The sequence below is a fragment of the Narcine bancroftii genome, chromosome 13 (assembly GCF_036971445.1).
Source record: "Narcine bancroftii isolate sNarBan1 chromosome 13, sNarBan1.hap1, whole genome shotgun sequence".
NCBI lineage: Eukaryota > Metazoa > Chordata > Chondrichthyes > Torpediniformes > Narcinidae > Narcine > Narcine bancroftii.
The window spans coordinates 6,395,481-6,411,068 of NC_091481.1; the positions used below are offsets into that span (position 1 = coordinate 6,395,481).

Here is a 15,588-nt window from a genome sequence, read left to right on the forward strand (position 1 = left end):
AATATCACGAGTAATTTTATATATATATCACCATATTCCGTATAAGCAGATGCAAAATGATGTGATTTGTGCTTCAGGCACGCTCAGAATATGGCAACAAACCTTAAGTTCTTGTTTCTAATGTAGTCTAATGTAGCCCAGTGTCATTTTTTTAATTGGCAACTTGGAGCCCTATTTAAACAAGTCTTTCAGGCAGGTTTGGGTGGTGTAGCTGACTCAAAGTGGAGGTAAATTTATTGTAATATTCAGCATGGCCAGACCTCAATCGAAACACATTTTCTGTCAGTGTAGCTTCATGTCACGGGGCACACGTCTCCCTGGCCAAAGTGTCATTGCTCAAAGATGTTGCCACCTGTTCTCCCAAGATTCAGGATTCTGGAACAACTGATGAACCTCTCCAGCTTTCATTTTTGCTCTGATTAATGGCCAGGTTCTCTGCATTTGGATCTGGCCCAGCAATGACTATCAAAGCCAAACATTTCAGCTTCAGATTACAAGCCCTGATAACTTGTATTCTGGAGCATTACATTGTTGAGACTACAAATGAGGAGCCAGTCATTTATAGCCAAAGAGGAGTTTATTTCTCTTTGACCCAGTGTCACAGGGCAACATGGTTAGTGCAATAGCACCAGCGACCCGGCTTTGAACCCACGTTCTCACTCTGTCTGTGTGGGTTTCCGCTTGGGGGCCTTGGTTTCCTCCAAAATGTATGGGAGCGGTAGGATAATTGGAGTATTTGGGCGGCGTGGGGTCATGGGCCAGAAGGGCCTGTTACTGTGTTTTATGTCTAAAATTATTTTTATTTAAAAATGTCCTCTGGATCCAGCCAAAGGAACTAAGTGGTCAGACCTGCGAGAGGAGGTAGCACAGGGACTCAGATTCGGGAAAGAATATGAGCACTCTCCACTGGAGTTAAACAGGACAATACACAAAAGGACCTCAACAGATCGCACAGCGTCCATGAGAAGTGAAAGGCAACAGGTCAGATTCTGAATGGGCTTTGATCTCCAGGTAAACTGAAGGAGCCGAAAGGTTCCATCTTGATAGCTTGGGATTCGACTCTGAATGGGCTGTAATTTCTCCCGGTTGTAGTGAGGCAGACTTCAGCCTGCCTGTGAGTGTCCAGGTTTTCTGTCCATGTTCATGTGAGGTTAACTCAGGAAGGTTTAACGAATGTTCTAAATGTTAAAAGTGTTGCGGCTATGACTAACGAGAATGGATATTTTTAGGTTTGCTCTGGAAAGTGTACTCCTGAAATGGAATGTTGTTGATCAGACAGTCAAAGGAACTGAAATAAATATAGAAAGTGCTGGAAATGCTCTGCAGGAAATAATAGACTTGTTAAGAGCTTTTGTATAAATTAAACATATTTTAACAAATCTTTTGGAAGTCAATAACTGGTAGGATAAAGAATGACCTGAAATGGTTTCACTTTCCATACCTGTACCACTCCCTCAAGGACATGTCCCTGGGCTCCCAGCCACTTTCACCTCGGTAAAATTTGTTTGTATCCAACACTAGAGGCTTCCTCCTGCTACAAACTGGAATGATGAAACCCATGACCTTTCATTCCCCTCACAAGCTTTGCTCTCGAGATAATCACAGTGCTTCTTTCATCCAGACAGCATACTGAACCCAGCACCAGACTTTGATATGGCTCAAGCCCGAAACGTTGGAGATGTATCTTTATCTTTGCTAGGTAAAGTACTCTGTCCTGCTGAGTTTCTCCAGCTTTGTGCTTTTGCCAGACATTGATAACCTTAATGTCACTTTTGAGCAGGACATGAATTTGCCTATCACCATGAAGGCGCCTCATTAACATGTTCCGAAATGACATCTCATCTTTTGATAGATCATAGAAGAGAACAAAACAGGAACAAGTCCTGTGGCCCACAAAGTCTGCACCAAACATCATGCCAAATTAAACTCAAACTCTCCTTGCACTTGGTGCCTATTTCTCTATTTCCTGCATATTCTTGCGCCTGTCTTGAAGCCTCTTAAACGCTGCTATTATATCTGCTTCCACCACGACTCCAGAGATCCTGTTCCTGGCACCCACCACCCTGTGTATAAAAAAATAACTTGCTGCATACATCTTTAAATCTTACCCCCTCACTTTGCATGCTCTCGAGTGGGTGACATTGTTGCCCTTGGAAGAAGATCCTGACCCTATCTAAATCTCCCATAATTTTATAAACTCCCCACAGCCTCCAAAACTTGAGAGGAAATAACTCCAGTTTATCCACTCTCTCCCCCTAGCTCATACCCTGTAATCCAGATAGCATCCTGGTAAATCTGAACCCCTTCCAAAGTCCTGTAATGGGGTGAGCAGTAGTCCACACTAGACTTCAAATGCAGCTTAACCAACGTTTATATAGCTGCCACATAACTTCCTTATTTTTATACCCAGTTCCTTGACCAATGACAGCAAGCAAGGCATGTCATAGGCCTTCTTCCCCAGTCTAGTTCCATGGCCACATTCAAGGAAGGACAGACCTAGACTTTCAAGAGTCCTGCCAGTAACTATTGATTACTTGACCTCCCAATTGTGGCACCTCACATTTGCCTAGATTAAACTCCACCTGCAATTTCTCAGCCCACATCTGCAACTGGTTTTTATCCTTCTCTATTCTTTTATAGCCCCCTACACTGTCCACAACTCCACTAATCTTTGGTCATCTGCAAACTTACTCACCCCATCTCCCTACCTTTTCATCCAGCCCGATTAACACTCTTCCAATACTACCATCTGTCTTCTATGGGTCTCAGTAGACTATCAATTTCACCATGGATCTCATGCACCTGAACTTTCTGGATCAGCCGACTATCGGGCACTTGTCAAATACCTTACTGTAGTCCATATAGGCAACGTCCACTGCCCTACCCTTGTCAAACACCCTTGCCGCCTACTCAAATAACTCAGTCAAGTTTACAATAAATGACCTCCCCTGTACAAAGCTCTTCACCCTGGATCTCCCTGGATTTTTACCTCTTAATTAATTTTAATTTTAATTTAATAGACTTTCAGCACGGTAACAGGCCCTTTTGACCCATGAGGCCATGCTACCCAATTGCATGCAATTGACCTACAACACCTGTATATTTTGAAGGGTGGGAGAAAACCGGAGCACCCAGAGGAAACCCATGTTGAAACAGGGAGAACATGCAAACTCCTTGCAGACTGCATCAGATTCGAACCCAGGATGCCGGCTCTGTAACAGCATTGTGCTAGCCTTTTACTGAATAGCATTTAGTTTTCCAGAATGCAGAGGTCCTCCATAGGAAATAAGAGCTGGCAATACCCTGCAGTCCTGCTCCTTCATTCTGATAGATCATGGCCGATCTGATTTGGTTGCCGATCCACTTGGTTGCCTGTTTTAAAGAACTCTCAATACATTAGTCTGTCTTTGCCTTGAGCGTATCTGTACCTGTGGGATAGGGAATTCCAAGGAAGTTTTTCCTCCTCTCTATCTTAAGCAGCAAACTCCTTACTTTAAAACCGAGCTGCCACTGCTCCAACCCATGTCTAGTCCCTGCTTGTTGACCCCAATGCAGGGCTTCAGTTTTTAAATTCTCACCCGTGTTTTCAGATCCTCCCACCTCTGCTGGCTTTCTTCCATCCCTCCCCTTGTGACTGCCACCATCCCTTCAGCTTTCCAAATATCTGCTCCACCAAGGTTGGCCCCCTTGAGCATTCTTCAAAGCACTTGCTCTACAATCGAAGAGCATGGTCTCAACTGCCAAACACCTAATCTTGGCATTTCCTCCCTAATTACCCCTGAAAATCTATCATTGTACAAAATTTTGGTCTAATGGAGAGCATTCAGACTGGAGGTGCCAATGGCACAGGTCAGGAACAGGCTACAGAGGGCTGCTAAACTTAGCCAAGCACCATCATGGGCATTTGTCTTCCCTCCATTAATTGCATCTTAAAGAGGGTAGGTCATGTTTTACAAACTTAATTGAGATTTTTGAAGAGATGGATGACAAGTGGACATTGTCTATATGGACTACAGCAGTGGTTCTCAATCGTTTTCTTTCCATTCACATACCACTTTAGCACACCCTATGCCATAAGTGCTCTGCGATTAAGTTGCTTAAGGTGGTATATGGATGGAAAGAAAAAGTTTGAGAACCACTGTTTTAATCGTCCCTAATTGACTCATTATGTGCACAGTTTCATATCTCCAAAGGAAATGGGCCAATGACAATTTTTCTCAAGCAAAATATTTCAGTAACTTTTGGGACTAGAGTAGTGATTCTTAACCTTCCCTTCCACTTACATACCACCTTAAGCAATTCCTTACTAATCACAGAGCACCAATGGCATAGGAATAACTTAAAGTGGTATGTGAGTGGAAAGAAAAAGGTTGAGAACCACTGGACTATAAGCCATTTGACAAGTGTCCCAAGGTAGTCTGATCCAGGTGCATGGGATCCAAGAAATGGGTCTATCATCTAGGACCCTCACCACCCAGGCCATGCCTTTTTACTGATTGCTACCATCACGTAGCAGGTACAGGAGCCTAAACAGAGGCACTCACCTTGGCAAAAACAGCTTCCATCAGGTTTCTAAATGGAAAATAAACCTATGGAGCCCACCTCACCTTTTCTTTTTTTGGCACTTTTAAAAAATCTTGTATTATCATAATTGCAATTTTATAGTAATTTTGCACCTTGTTCTGCACCATCCAAACAACAAGTTTCATGAAGCATGACTCTGATCATGTCTAATAACATGGCTTGGCATCAGACTTTGTATGTAAAACTCCTTTGCATCTGTATTAAGGTTGGTTATCTGAAACATCATTTTAAGACTCTCTGCGTGTGAACAGGTTAGTGGTCAGCAGAATGCTTTGAGAGCAATTTGATACAATTGCACCTTCATGTTTCATAACATGGAATATCAGTTGATTGTGAATTTCTTTTCATCTGATGCGAGCCATGTGCATCTCTCAGTGGTCAGTTTGTCCTCAGATGAGCTTTTGTGAGATTATGTGAGATTGATGGGTGGAACACCTTCTCCAAAATGACTGTGGAGAGTAAGTGCTAACCCTCCTCAAGTCCAGCTTTTTGATACGCCACTTCACGTTGCAAGTTTCACAGAGAGGCTCCCTCCTCAGTACCATTCCCACTCGTGAGTTTGTCACATCACGCAGAATCCAGTTCATCATCGGTGCAGAAGGCTGCATCCATGGCTCATCCGTTTGAGTCAGATGTAATAGGGCTCCGTTTCAAAACCTTGAACGCAAAATGCAGCCTAGATTTCATGTAGAGCCGAGGCACAGACCCGCTTTGTGAAAAGCGTTCTCTTTTGACTCAGGCCTTTGTTTTCTCGGGGCTGGAGGTGGGAGATGTGAATAATGTTAATAAGAGGAATAGAATTTCCTCCTCTCCAATCACAAGAACTATCCACGCAATCCAATTTTCCCGCTCCAATCCATCAGATTATAGGATCTTGCAAGTCCGACTTGCGACCTGTGGTTCTAACAATGCCATTTTTATCGTTGCAATTAAATTTCAAATTTTAATTATTTACAGCGCATTAGAAGCTGTTTTTCTGACTATTTAAACCCGTGCCACCCAATTGACCAACAACCCCGTATGTTTTAGAGGTGGGAGGAGTCCGGAGCACCTGGAGGAACCCCACGCAGACATGGGGAGAACATACAAACTCCTTACAGACGGGACTGAATTCAAACCTAGGTCACTGGTGCTGTGTAATACGCTAACAGCGATGCTAATCGTGCCACCGTTTCTCAGTTTTTGCAGCAATCCAATTCAATGCAACTCTTGCTGACCATTTTCAGTCTCCTTTGGCAGCCGATGAGCTTGCAAATGATAAAAGCACAGGAGGTTAGTCATATCATTCTCGAACGAGAGAGCGCTGAGTAAGTGTGGCTGTGTTTTCAACAGTTTGAGACAAGCCAGTACTAGGAAATCAGACTGGGATTTTCTTTTCAGGATGAGACCACCAGTCAAGTTGGAAACAGTTGGCAAGTCATTGACCCTGGTTCACACTCTAGCCCGTGCTCCTTAACCTTAACCATTCTCAACCTTTTACTGTTTTCCCCTTGTGGCTCTGCTCCCTGTGAACCAATCGTTTAGTTGGTTTCTTCCGCGCTTTTCTCCTACTGACTACATAAAATAATAAATTATGATTTTAGTCTGTGCACCCCCCCCCCCACTCTTAAAAATGCTGCGGCCCCAGGGGTGCCGTATAGCCCCTGTTGAGCTCACATTGAAAAACTCTGAGAGGTACTTTTGGTGGGGAGTTCTATTATTTTTCCATGATGTGAACCTAATCTCATTACAAGAATCTAGTTGTTGATAAACTGGGACAACTGAGGGACTAGTTCCAAGAAGATCATTTAAGATTTTTTAAAATCAGACGTTAATAAAGGATTTGGGAAATGTATTTAATACAGTAAAACCCCTGGTATCTGGCACCAGTGAGGATTGGTAGATGTCTCACTCTTAAAATGCCTAACTAATACACCTGAATTAAGAATAAACAGTTTAAAAGACAAAAATACTTTTTCATACTTACACTGAGCAAACTTCACTTTCATGAATACATAAACCTTAAAACATTTTACTGGATTTTCAGTCACATTCTTTCAAAGCATTTAATCATCGCTGTATCAGCTGGTTCCTCCCCCTCCAAGGAGCCGTCCAAAAGATGAACAATAACATTATAGAAAATTATCCCCCCCCCAGTTTACAGATGAAGTCTCTGACCAGGGCAACTCTTACTAAGGAGACAAGTTAAGAGAGTCTCCCCCATAGCAAGAGGCTTCATCCTGGCCGATGCCATTGCTGTTTCACACAACTTTGATTCAAACAGCTTCTATGAGCAAAGGTTTATATGTTACTTCAGAAAACATTTACTTTTACAATTTTAAACTTGTGTATTGTTACCTATTATTTAATCTTATTCATTTTATTTTTTAGTTATTTTCCTCAATTTTTTTTTGCCGGTCGCTTGAGGCTACCACTTACTTGAATTCTGGATACCAGGAGTTTTACTGTATTTGATTCAGGGTAACAATGGATCCAACTTTATTTCACCACTTGTTCCTGCTGTTACTCAAAGCAGCCAATTTTATATTCCCATTTATTTGCATCTTTTGTGAATATTTTCTTGTAAGTCAGTGGGGAGCTTGTTCTATCCTTCTGTGCTTTTATGTTCTTGAAGTGGTTGGCAATTCCTTCTGCAGAGAAGTTCTTCTGTATCCAGATTAAACACGACAGCTCATCTAATATCACAGTAATATATAGTTCCACATATTATTGTACAGTAAATCTGGATGCCAGAAATCCAGATGACCCAAGAACACCGACTTCTTGAAAACTCTCACCTGAAATCCAGACCACCTGAGAATCCAAACTTCTAGAAAAATTTGGGGTTTTGCGTGCATGCCTTGTATGAGTGCGTGCATTATGTATGCGCCACGAATGTACTGCCCGAGAATCTGGAAAATCCTGACCAGCCCAATCCCTGAGCGGTCCAGATTTCAGAACTTTTACTGTAATATTTATTTTTAAAAATGCATCTTTACACTAATAGGAAACTACTTTTCCACTCACTTAGTTACGTCAGCTTTGGAAACACACTCACCAGTTAGAGTTTCACAAGTTCACATCTCACTGCGGAATTTGAACTCATAACCAAGGTTTAAAAAAAACTTGGCTCAAATGAGGGAGTGTTTTAATGTTGGAATTGCGATACTTCAGATGAGCCTTTAAAATTAAGCTCTGAATCCAGTAAATAGCAGAGCTTCTACGCTCCACGTTGTCATTGCTGACAAGGCAGGAGAAATCAGAATTTAAGCAGGGTACATCAAAACATTTCTTAAATCATTGAAGTTGATCCATGAGATTAGTTGTCAATGTACAACTTTTGTCAATCTCGCCTGGCTTTCCCATGTGCCCTTGGGCCTCAGGTGCCTGCGCTAACTAACTGGAGCTCTGAAGATCACAAGACCTAGTTGAATCTGACCCTTCGTGTGGCGGTTAGTGCAACGCTATTACAGCGACCTGGGTTTGAATCCACGAGGGTCTGTAAGGAGTTTGTACATTCTCCCCGTGACCTGGGTGTTCCAGTTTCCTCCCGAAGGAAACTCAAAGCTGTACGAGATTAATAAGTTCACTGATATCTGGGCAGCGTGGGCTCGTGATCCAGAAAGGCCTGTCACCGTGCTATATCTCCAAATTAGATTCTGACATATTGTTGACATGTGTGTGTTCTTAAGGCTTGTATTTTCTGGCTTATATTTCCATTCTTACCCCTAGTTCGGGAATAGCATAAGAGTTTATCAACATGTCCATAAGAAGTTTAAGTACACTGAAATTTTGACTTCAGGCAATTACCTACATTCAGACAAGCCAAATACAAAGACACATCTACATGATCAATTAGCCTGAATCCATTAAGGAACCAATCTCAAGCCCTGTACAGAACCCTCCTGAACTTCACTTGCATTGTTTCATTACCACCACCTGTAAGCGCCGCTTCCTCCCTGGAATAATTTCCCCCCCACCCCACGCACATTGGTATTATGTTTAACGATCCATGGAAATCGACAGATTTTCCATGTCTATCCCTCACTCACATCTCACTATTGCTAGAAGGCGAACAACTTTATGGCATATCAAAAGTCCCACTTTATTGCCACATATACCAAGCAACCAGACCCGTCAGCATCTCGTACATGGTCCAACAAGTAAGACACAGAACCAAAGTGCAGTTACAAAGAGGGATTGGAGCAAAAAGCCACATCATTTTTCCCCTTTGGGGTTCATTCCTGAGTCTGATAACGGTGGGAAAACTTTCCTTGAATCTGGTGGTGCACGATCTTATTCTTGAGTCTTTTTCCTTACGATGGTGGGGGAGGTGGGTGGTGAAGCGTGCATGTCATCAAGCTGATGATCTTCCAACAGCCCTGAGTGTTCTTTCAGCTCTTTTCATCAGGGCAGATCGGGATGGGCAATTGGTGGGTGGGTGGGTGGGGGGGGGGTGGTGTGGAGAAATCCTCCCTCTGATCACCAGAGCCTAATAACATCTGTGCATTATTGGACACTTGCAAGAAGTTATCTCTTTTGACCAGGTGTAAGGAATCTTCAGTACAAATGAAGGGTCAGAATGTAAGCCCATCAACGATCAATAGAAATCTCACTGGAGACGTTTTCAAAACTCAAGACATATGGGCTCCTGAGGCTGTGTGATTCTGTTGAATTAACACCTGGGAAGGCAATGTCCTTCCACAAAACATCTTTCCATTGTGTAACTGTCAGTAGATTCTACCATGCTGCACAACTGGCTCCATTCAGTGTTATTGATCTGTCAGGTGTCACTGTCATCTGATAAGACCGGGAGACAGCAGTCACAGTGCTGGATATAACGCAGGTTTGCTTCAGGCTTCTGCTCGGATCAGCAGTCCAATTTTCACTTTTACTTCCTCCTTGCCTCTGGTAGCCTCGTCCATCCCATCATTTAGACAGATGGGTAAAGGAGGAACGGTATCTGTCACCAATTGCCATCAGGTAGAAGGTATAGGGGTATCAAAATCAGGACTGCCAGGCTGGGAAATAGCTTGTAAGAAAGATTGATGAACAATAACTTGTCACCGAGTAAATAATTCCAAAAAAAAGGTAACAGCTAAAGGTTCCATTATTGTCACGTGATACTACATTTAGAATGCAACGTGTATGAAATTCTTTCACTTTTGTCTACCGAAAGGCAGACAGAGAGTTTCCACTTTGTCCAGCGCCCCTCACAGAAACCTCCAGCATCTGGTGTTCCCAGGCAGCCTCCCCTCTAAGTACTGGCCAGGGCTGAGCCTGCTTAGCTTCTGAGATCAGACAATCTCAGGCGTATTCAGGCTATTAAGTGCTGTGGGTAAATTAATTTTATATTATGTCTTTATATGTATATGTGATTATTAATTGCTGTGTTGTGTGTGTGTGTGTGTGTGTGTGTGTGTGTGTGTGTGTGTGTGTGTGTGTGTGTGTGCGCGCGCGCGCACATACACAGATAATCCTTCTGTTGTCCGGCATGTTTTGAATCTGCCACCAGGACGGAACTGTTAGCACTAATGCGCCAAAATCTGTTTACACTGTTACAGCTGAGTGTTTTGGTCATATAGTCCTGTTCATTTCTTATATTCAGCTGTATTTTAGCGCTTCATGATGTTATCCAAGAGATCAAGAGGAGCAGAAGATGGTGCTAGTTCGTGTTCCCTGAGGGGTCAATTTCTATTTTCTGCCATTTTGTGTGGTCCAGCAATGTTTAGGTCCCAACGTCGCTGATTAAAGAGGTCCAACCTGTACTCCGAACCAGAGAATGATAATGACCTTGACCTTGTTACAAGTTGCCCCTAGTACATTGGTAATTGATGGAAGCTGGGGGGAAACAGAGGAATTGTGGGAAAAACAAAATGGAATAAGATTAATGATGGTTGGCATGGACTCAGTGACTAAAGGCTTGTTCACAGGTTGTATGATTTATGACTCTTCATTCTGCATTCCTTAAATTACGGCCACATGGCCAATGGCAGAAGGTTCAATGCAAAGGGGTCTTGGGGTCCATAGATCTCTCAAAGTTGCTGCACAGGTTGATCGGATGGTTAAGAAGGCGTACGCTGTGTTGGTCTTCATTAGTTGTGGGGGTTTTTGAGTTCAGGAACCATGAGGTAATGTTGCAGCTCTATAAAACTCGGGTTAGACCACGCTTGGAATATTGTGTTCAGTTCTGGTTGCCTCACGATTGGAAGGATTTAGAGAGGGTGCAAAGGATATTCTTTAGGATGTTGCCTGGATTAAAGAACGTGTCTTATGAGGAAAGGTGGCAGGGGACTTGGCTATAGACATACGCCTCTTGAACCCCCAACTATGGTTCATGCCGAACATCAAATTTCCCAGCAGAAATCACTCAGTAACAGCCTGAATCAGAAATGATGGCTAAACTCGCCTTCCTAATCGAAACAGGTAGAGGTGTGTGGAATTGTGAAGTTCCAGGTTCAACTTGAACTCAAATAACTGAGTATGTGGGTTGATTGTTACGTTAAAACCCTTGGTCATCCAGCACTTAATGGGATTGGCAGATGCCAGATAAGTGAAATTCCCGGTTGCTTGAGACTGCATGTGGCGTGAATGGAGAATGAGTGGCGAGGCACACCAATTTCAAACCCATATTTTTTACCCATTTATTTTCCACAATTTTATTTTGCCAGTTGTTTGAATTCCAGGAGTATTACAACATATGTATAAAGAATTCTCACTGCTGCAGTAGTCACGGTCAGCACCATGAACTACAAGAGCAACTATGCCTTGAGACAGAAAAATAGATTAGAAGTACAAAAGGCTGGATAAATATACACATTTGGAGTTAGTGCCAAAGAAAGTGCTGCGTTAATCATGTAGGCAGATCTTCGGTCTTCAGGTGGTGCTATGAACTGAGACCAGAGTGTCAGTGGGTGAGAAATGCAAACTTGGGAAATGTAAAAAAAACTTGGAGTATTTATTGTACTTCAAAGAATTCTTGTGAAATGGTCACATTTCGCAGCTAATTTTCACACACAAATTTCCACCAGATATCAGAGAAAATGAGCTATTTGTTTGTGAATGTGGGCCAAGGCAGAAGGAGCTTTTGTTCAAAAGCCATCTCTCGCATCCGCCAGTGCCTGAACTTCACCTCAGGGCGGCCGCTGTGCATTTGCCGCACTGCTTCAGTTCTGCTCTGAGGCCTCGCGTGCCAAACTAAAGCATAGGCCTCAGATCCACAGATATTTGATTCAGGTGCGAGAGTATGAGGGGTGACTATAATCATCCTGGGCTTCAGGCTCTGTGTCCTTTCCACCTTCATTGGCACTAATAAGTTATTGGCCAGGAGAACACGAACCAGTCTTCGTCGAAGGCTCAGCAGTGGAGAGGGTCAAGAACTCCAGGTTCCTGGGTGTCAGCATCTCTGAGGATCGTCCTGGAGCTTCCATGTCGACGCAACCACGAAGAAGGCTCGCCAGCATCTACAATTTGTAAGGAGTTTGGGAAGATTCGGTACATCACCAAAGACTCTCGAAAACCTCTAGGGGTGTATGGTGGAGAGCATTCTGGCTGGTGGCATCACCATCTGGTACAGAGGTGCCAATGCTCAGGGCAAGAATAAACTCCAGAGAGTTGTTAACCCAACCTGCGACATCATGGGCACCAGACTTCACTCCGTCGAGGACCCCCACCACCCAGGTCATGCCCTCTTCACTCTGCTACCATCGTTGAAAAGGTACAAGAGCCTGTAGACGAGCACTCAGCAGCGCAAGGACGGCATCTTCCCCTCTTCTATCAGATTCCTGAATGATCAATGAACCACAGAAACCGCCTGAATCTGACTTTTTCTTGCACCATTTTAAAAAATTTATTTGATAAGATGGTTTATAGAAATGTTTTCACTGAGATACTGCTGCAAAACAATTAATTTTGTGGCATGTTCATGTCAATAAATTCTGATTCAGACTAACTGAAGAGTTTCTTGGGGGTATGGAGTCCTCAGTTGACAGTGGAAAGTGTAGGTTGTACCCCAGACATATTTACTGGAACTAGCCCTTGAATAACGCAAGCAATACGCAGCTTAACAGTGATGTTCTTGTGGACCGGAGTGGCTAGATGGACCTCCTGAGGGTGCACAGCGACGGGGTTTGAGAAAGTCACAGCAATAGAAGCCACAGAGCTGACAATCGGCTGTTTTGTAAGTTCTGATTTAGTACACAAGGTAGAACCAGTCTGCGTTTGTGCGTGAATGATTTTACGTTTGTTCCCACAGTGCAATGGGGCAACAGCAGTCAGCAGTCAATGTCTGGTATGTATTTTATAAATTACTATTGATTTTTGAAACAGTATGCACTAACAAATAATCTGCTCCAGATTAAATACCCCATCAACGTCTTTACAGTATGAATTCCACAGTTAACATTTAGATTGGGAGCTGTGTGCGTATAAACAGATCTGGTCGGATCACTCGATTACATTCCGTAACTAGTTACTGAAGGGAGTGCAGATTTCCTCATAGATGGAATGAATTTACAATAACAGTCCAGCCCACCCTCCCACCCGTTCCACCTGAAGTCCAAACTTGACTTCCTTTGTTTACTGCCTGACTTTTTTTTGTAATGGGGGGGAGGGGGGAAGCTTTTCCAAATTAGTCTTGCTTCTTCTCAGCACTGGAGGCATTCAGCACCATGGGAGATCGATTAATAGGTTAAGATATTACACAAATTTTGTACGTTTTTATAGCGAAGGGTAATGTTGGGACTAATGTGGGGAACGGCACTTGGCAGAATAGTCTATGGTCGTTTAACTAATTTCCTCTGTTCTAAAATGGGCTGTCCTGACCCAGACAAGGTCCTTTAAGGTTTGAAACAGCCTCTTCATCTCTCTTTCTCACCCTCCTAAGACACGTCTAAAACTTTTAAAACAGGACTCCAGACTTTCATTTTTGATAACACTCCCGGGAAGCGGCTTTGGTTGTTTTACAGCATTGAAGATGAAATCCAGTGCTGTTAACGAAGGGGAAGCTTGTTGCAAAACCACCCTTTTTTGAGGGGAAGGACTGGGCGGAAAGGAAGTGGAGGGGTGGGGCAGGACAGGTTTCATTTGTCAGCTGTTTTCCCAAAAATGAAATCGCAGATTGCAGCCCCAATCAGGAAATTCTGCTCTTGCGTCTCAGGGTAAACGCCACCTTGTTTGGGAAGCCATAGGACCAGTTTTCTGAAGACAGAAGTGGGACTTTTGTGATCTCCTGCTGTTCATCAGTGGTCCTTTTGCCAAGTTTTCTTTTTGCCCACTTCTCCATCCCATGGCCTGCTCCAACCTCCATGTGCCTTGCTGACTGCCTCCTCCTGCTTCCCATTCCTCTCGAACTCCACTGATCCCCCCCCCCCCACCCCTTCATCCATCCTCCCCTGCAGCCAATCCAACTGTCTGATGAACTGCCTGGGACAGTCAGGGCGCAGGTTATTTATGTACCTTTCCCCGTGAGGTGCAGCGGTAACTGTGTCCTATCTTCTTTCCTATGTGCGACTTCCACCCTCCAGTAGCAGGAACAAATAATTCTGGTGCTGGTGCAGCCATGAATTCCTTGACTTCCCTGGGAACGCTCCAGGGTCTGGCCGGAGCCACGGTTGGGTTAAATAACATTAATGCATTGGCAGGTACAGTACACGCGGGGTGGGGGCGACTAGTTTGTGATGGGGTGGGGAGGGATGGGATAAAGGAAGGGGATCAGTCTGTGGTTTAATGTGGTCCACACTGCCATCCACTGTTCAGGGAGACCCATTTCAGAAACTCACCTCAATGTTTTCAAGCATTTTCATTTTCTTTCAAAGGACCCTTAACCTTTGTGCCATTTTGACCATCGGCATTCAACCTGAAGGGCTGAAAGTGGTGTCTTATTCCTGATACAGGTAGACTTCAGCTCTTTTTCATTACAGAGCTGCTGTGGCATTGTCTGAAAAATTGCAGAGCTCTAAACATAGAACATACAGTAGACGATAGATAGAACACTACAGACAGTACAGGCCCGTCAGCCCTCAACGTTGTGCTGACTTACCAAAAAAATAAGAAAACCCTCCCTTCTTCATTTCATCCATGTGCCTGTATAGGAGTTTCTTAAATGCCCCTTATGTTCCAGGTCATGCATTCCATACCTATAACTCTCTAAAAAAAAAACTTACCCCTAATGTCGCCCCTAAACTTTCCTCCCTTCACTTTGTACAGATGTCCTCTGGTGTCTGCTGTTCTCGCCCTGGGGGATAAAAAAGATAATGGGTATCCATCCTACCTATGCCTCTCCCAGTCTTGTAGACTTCTATTAAGTCACCTCTCCTCCTTCTTCACTCCAAAGAGAAAAGTCCCAGCTGCTAATTGCCTCATAAGACATTTTCCAATCCAGGCAACATCTCTTCTGCTCTCTTTCCAAAGCTTCCTTCTAGAACTAAACACAAAACTCTTAAGTGTGGTCTCACCAGAGAATGACCCCTCGAATCTTGAACTCAATCCCCCAACTAATGAAGCTTAGCATCCCATAGGCCTCCTTATCTCTCCTATCACCTGTGTGGCCACCTTGAGAGATATATGGATTTGGACCCTCTGCTCTTCTACACTGATTGAAAACTTTGGGGAAGGTGTCATGTGGAGGCTACACTCCCGCACGAGAAGAATCACTGAGCTATGAGGGCAGCCGTCAAGCCACCCCCTTGAGGGTAGAGCCCCAGTTTATCTCTATCAAGCCCATCGTCCTGTGGCAAAGTTTCTCCTGCCTGCAGCAAGAAGAGCCACAGGATGGAATGACACGGAAGCTGGCCATTTGCCCCCACAACCACACTGTGGACCCATTCTGTATCCAGCCCCCATCTTACAGCGCTTGGCCCATTAGCGCTCTCTGCCTAGACAACTCCAAGTGCTCATCAAGATTCCTAAATGCTGTCAGTGAATGCTTCAACTGCCCCCTCAGGCTTTACCCATTATCTTCAATCCTTTAACCAAGATCCAAAATCTCTGTCGACCTCTGATCAGGGTAATGGTTTTCTACCCTCT

At 43.8% G+C, this 15,588-nt stretch overlaps 1 protein-coding gene across 11 annotated transcripts in view; it reads left to right on the plus strand.

Moving 5' to 3' along the window:
- The window catches only part of celf2 (cugbp, Elav-like family member 2), a 303,877-nt gene that overhangs the window by 269,682 nt on the left and 18,607 nt on the right, over nucleotides 1-15,588 (plus strand). For 9 of the 11 annotated variants that reach the window (XM_069908438.1, XM_069908434.1, XM_069908428.1 and 6 more), the window contains 2 exons: nucleotides 12,818-12,853; nucleotides 14,088-14,204. In XM_069908438.1, the coding sequence (XP_069764539.1) occupies nucleotides 12,818-12,853; nucleotides 14,088-14,204 (153 nt within the window). The remainder of the gene's footprint in view (nucleotides 1-12,817; nucleotides 12,854-14,087; nucleotides 14,205-15,588) is intronic. The other 2 variants (XM_069908430.1, XM_069908439.1) reach the window with 2 other exon arrangements.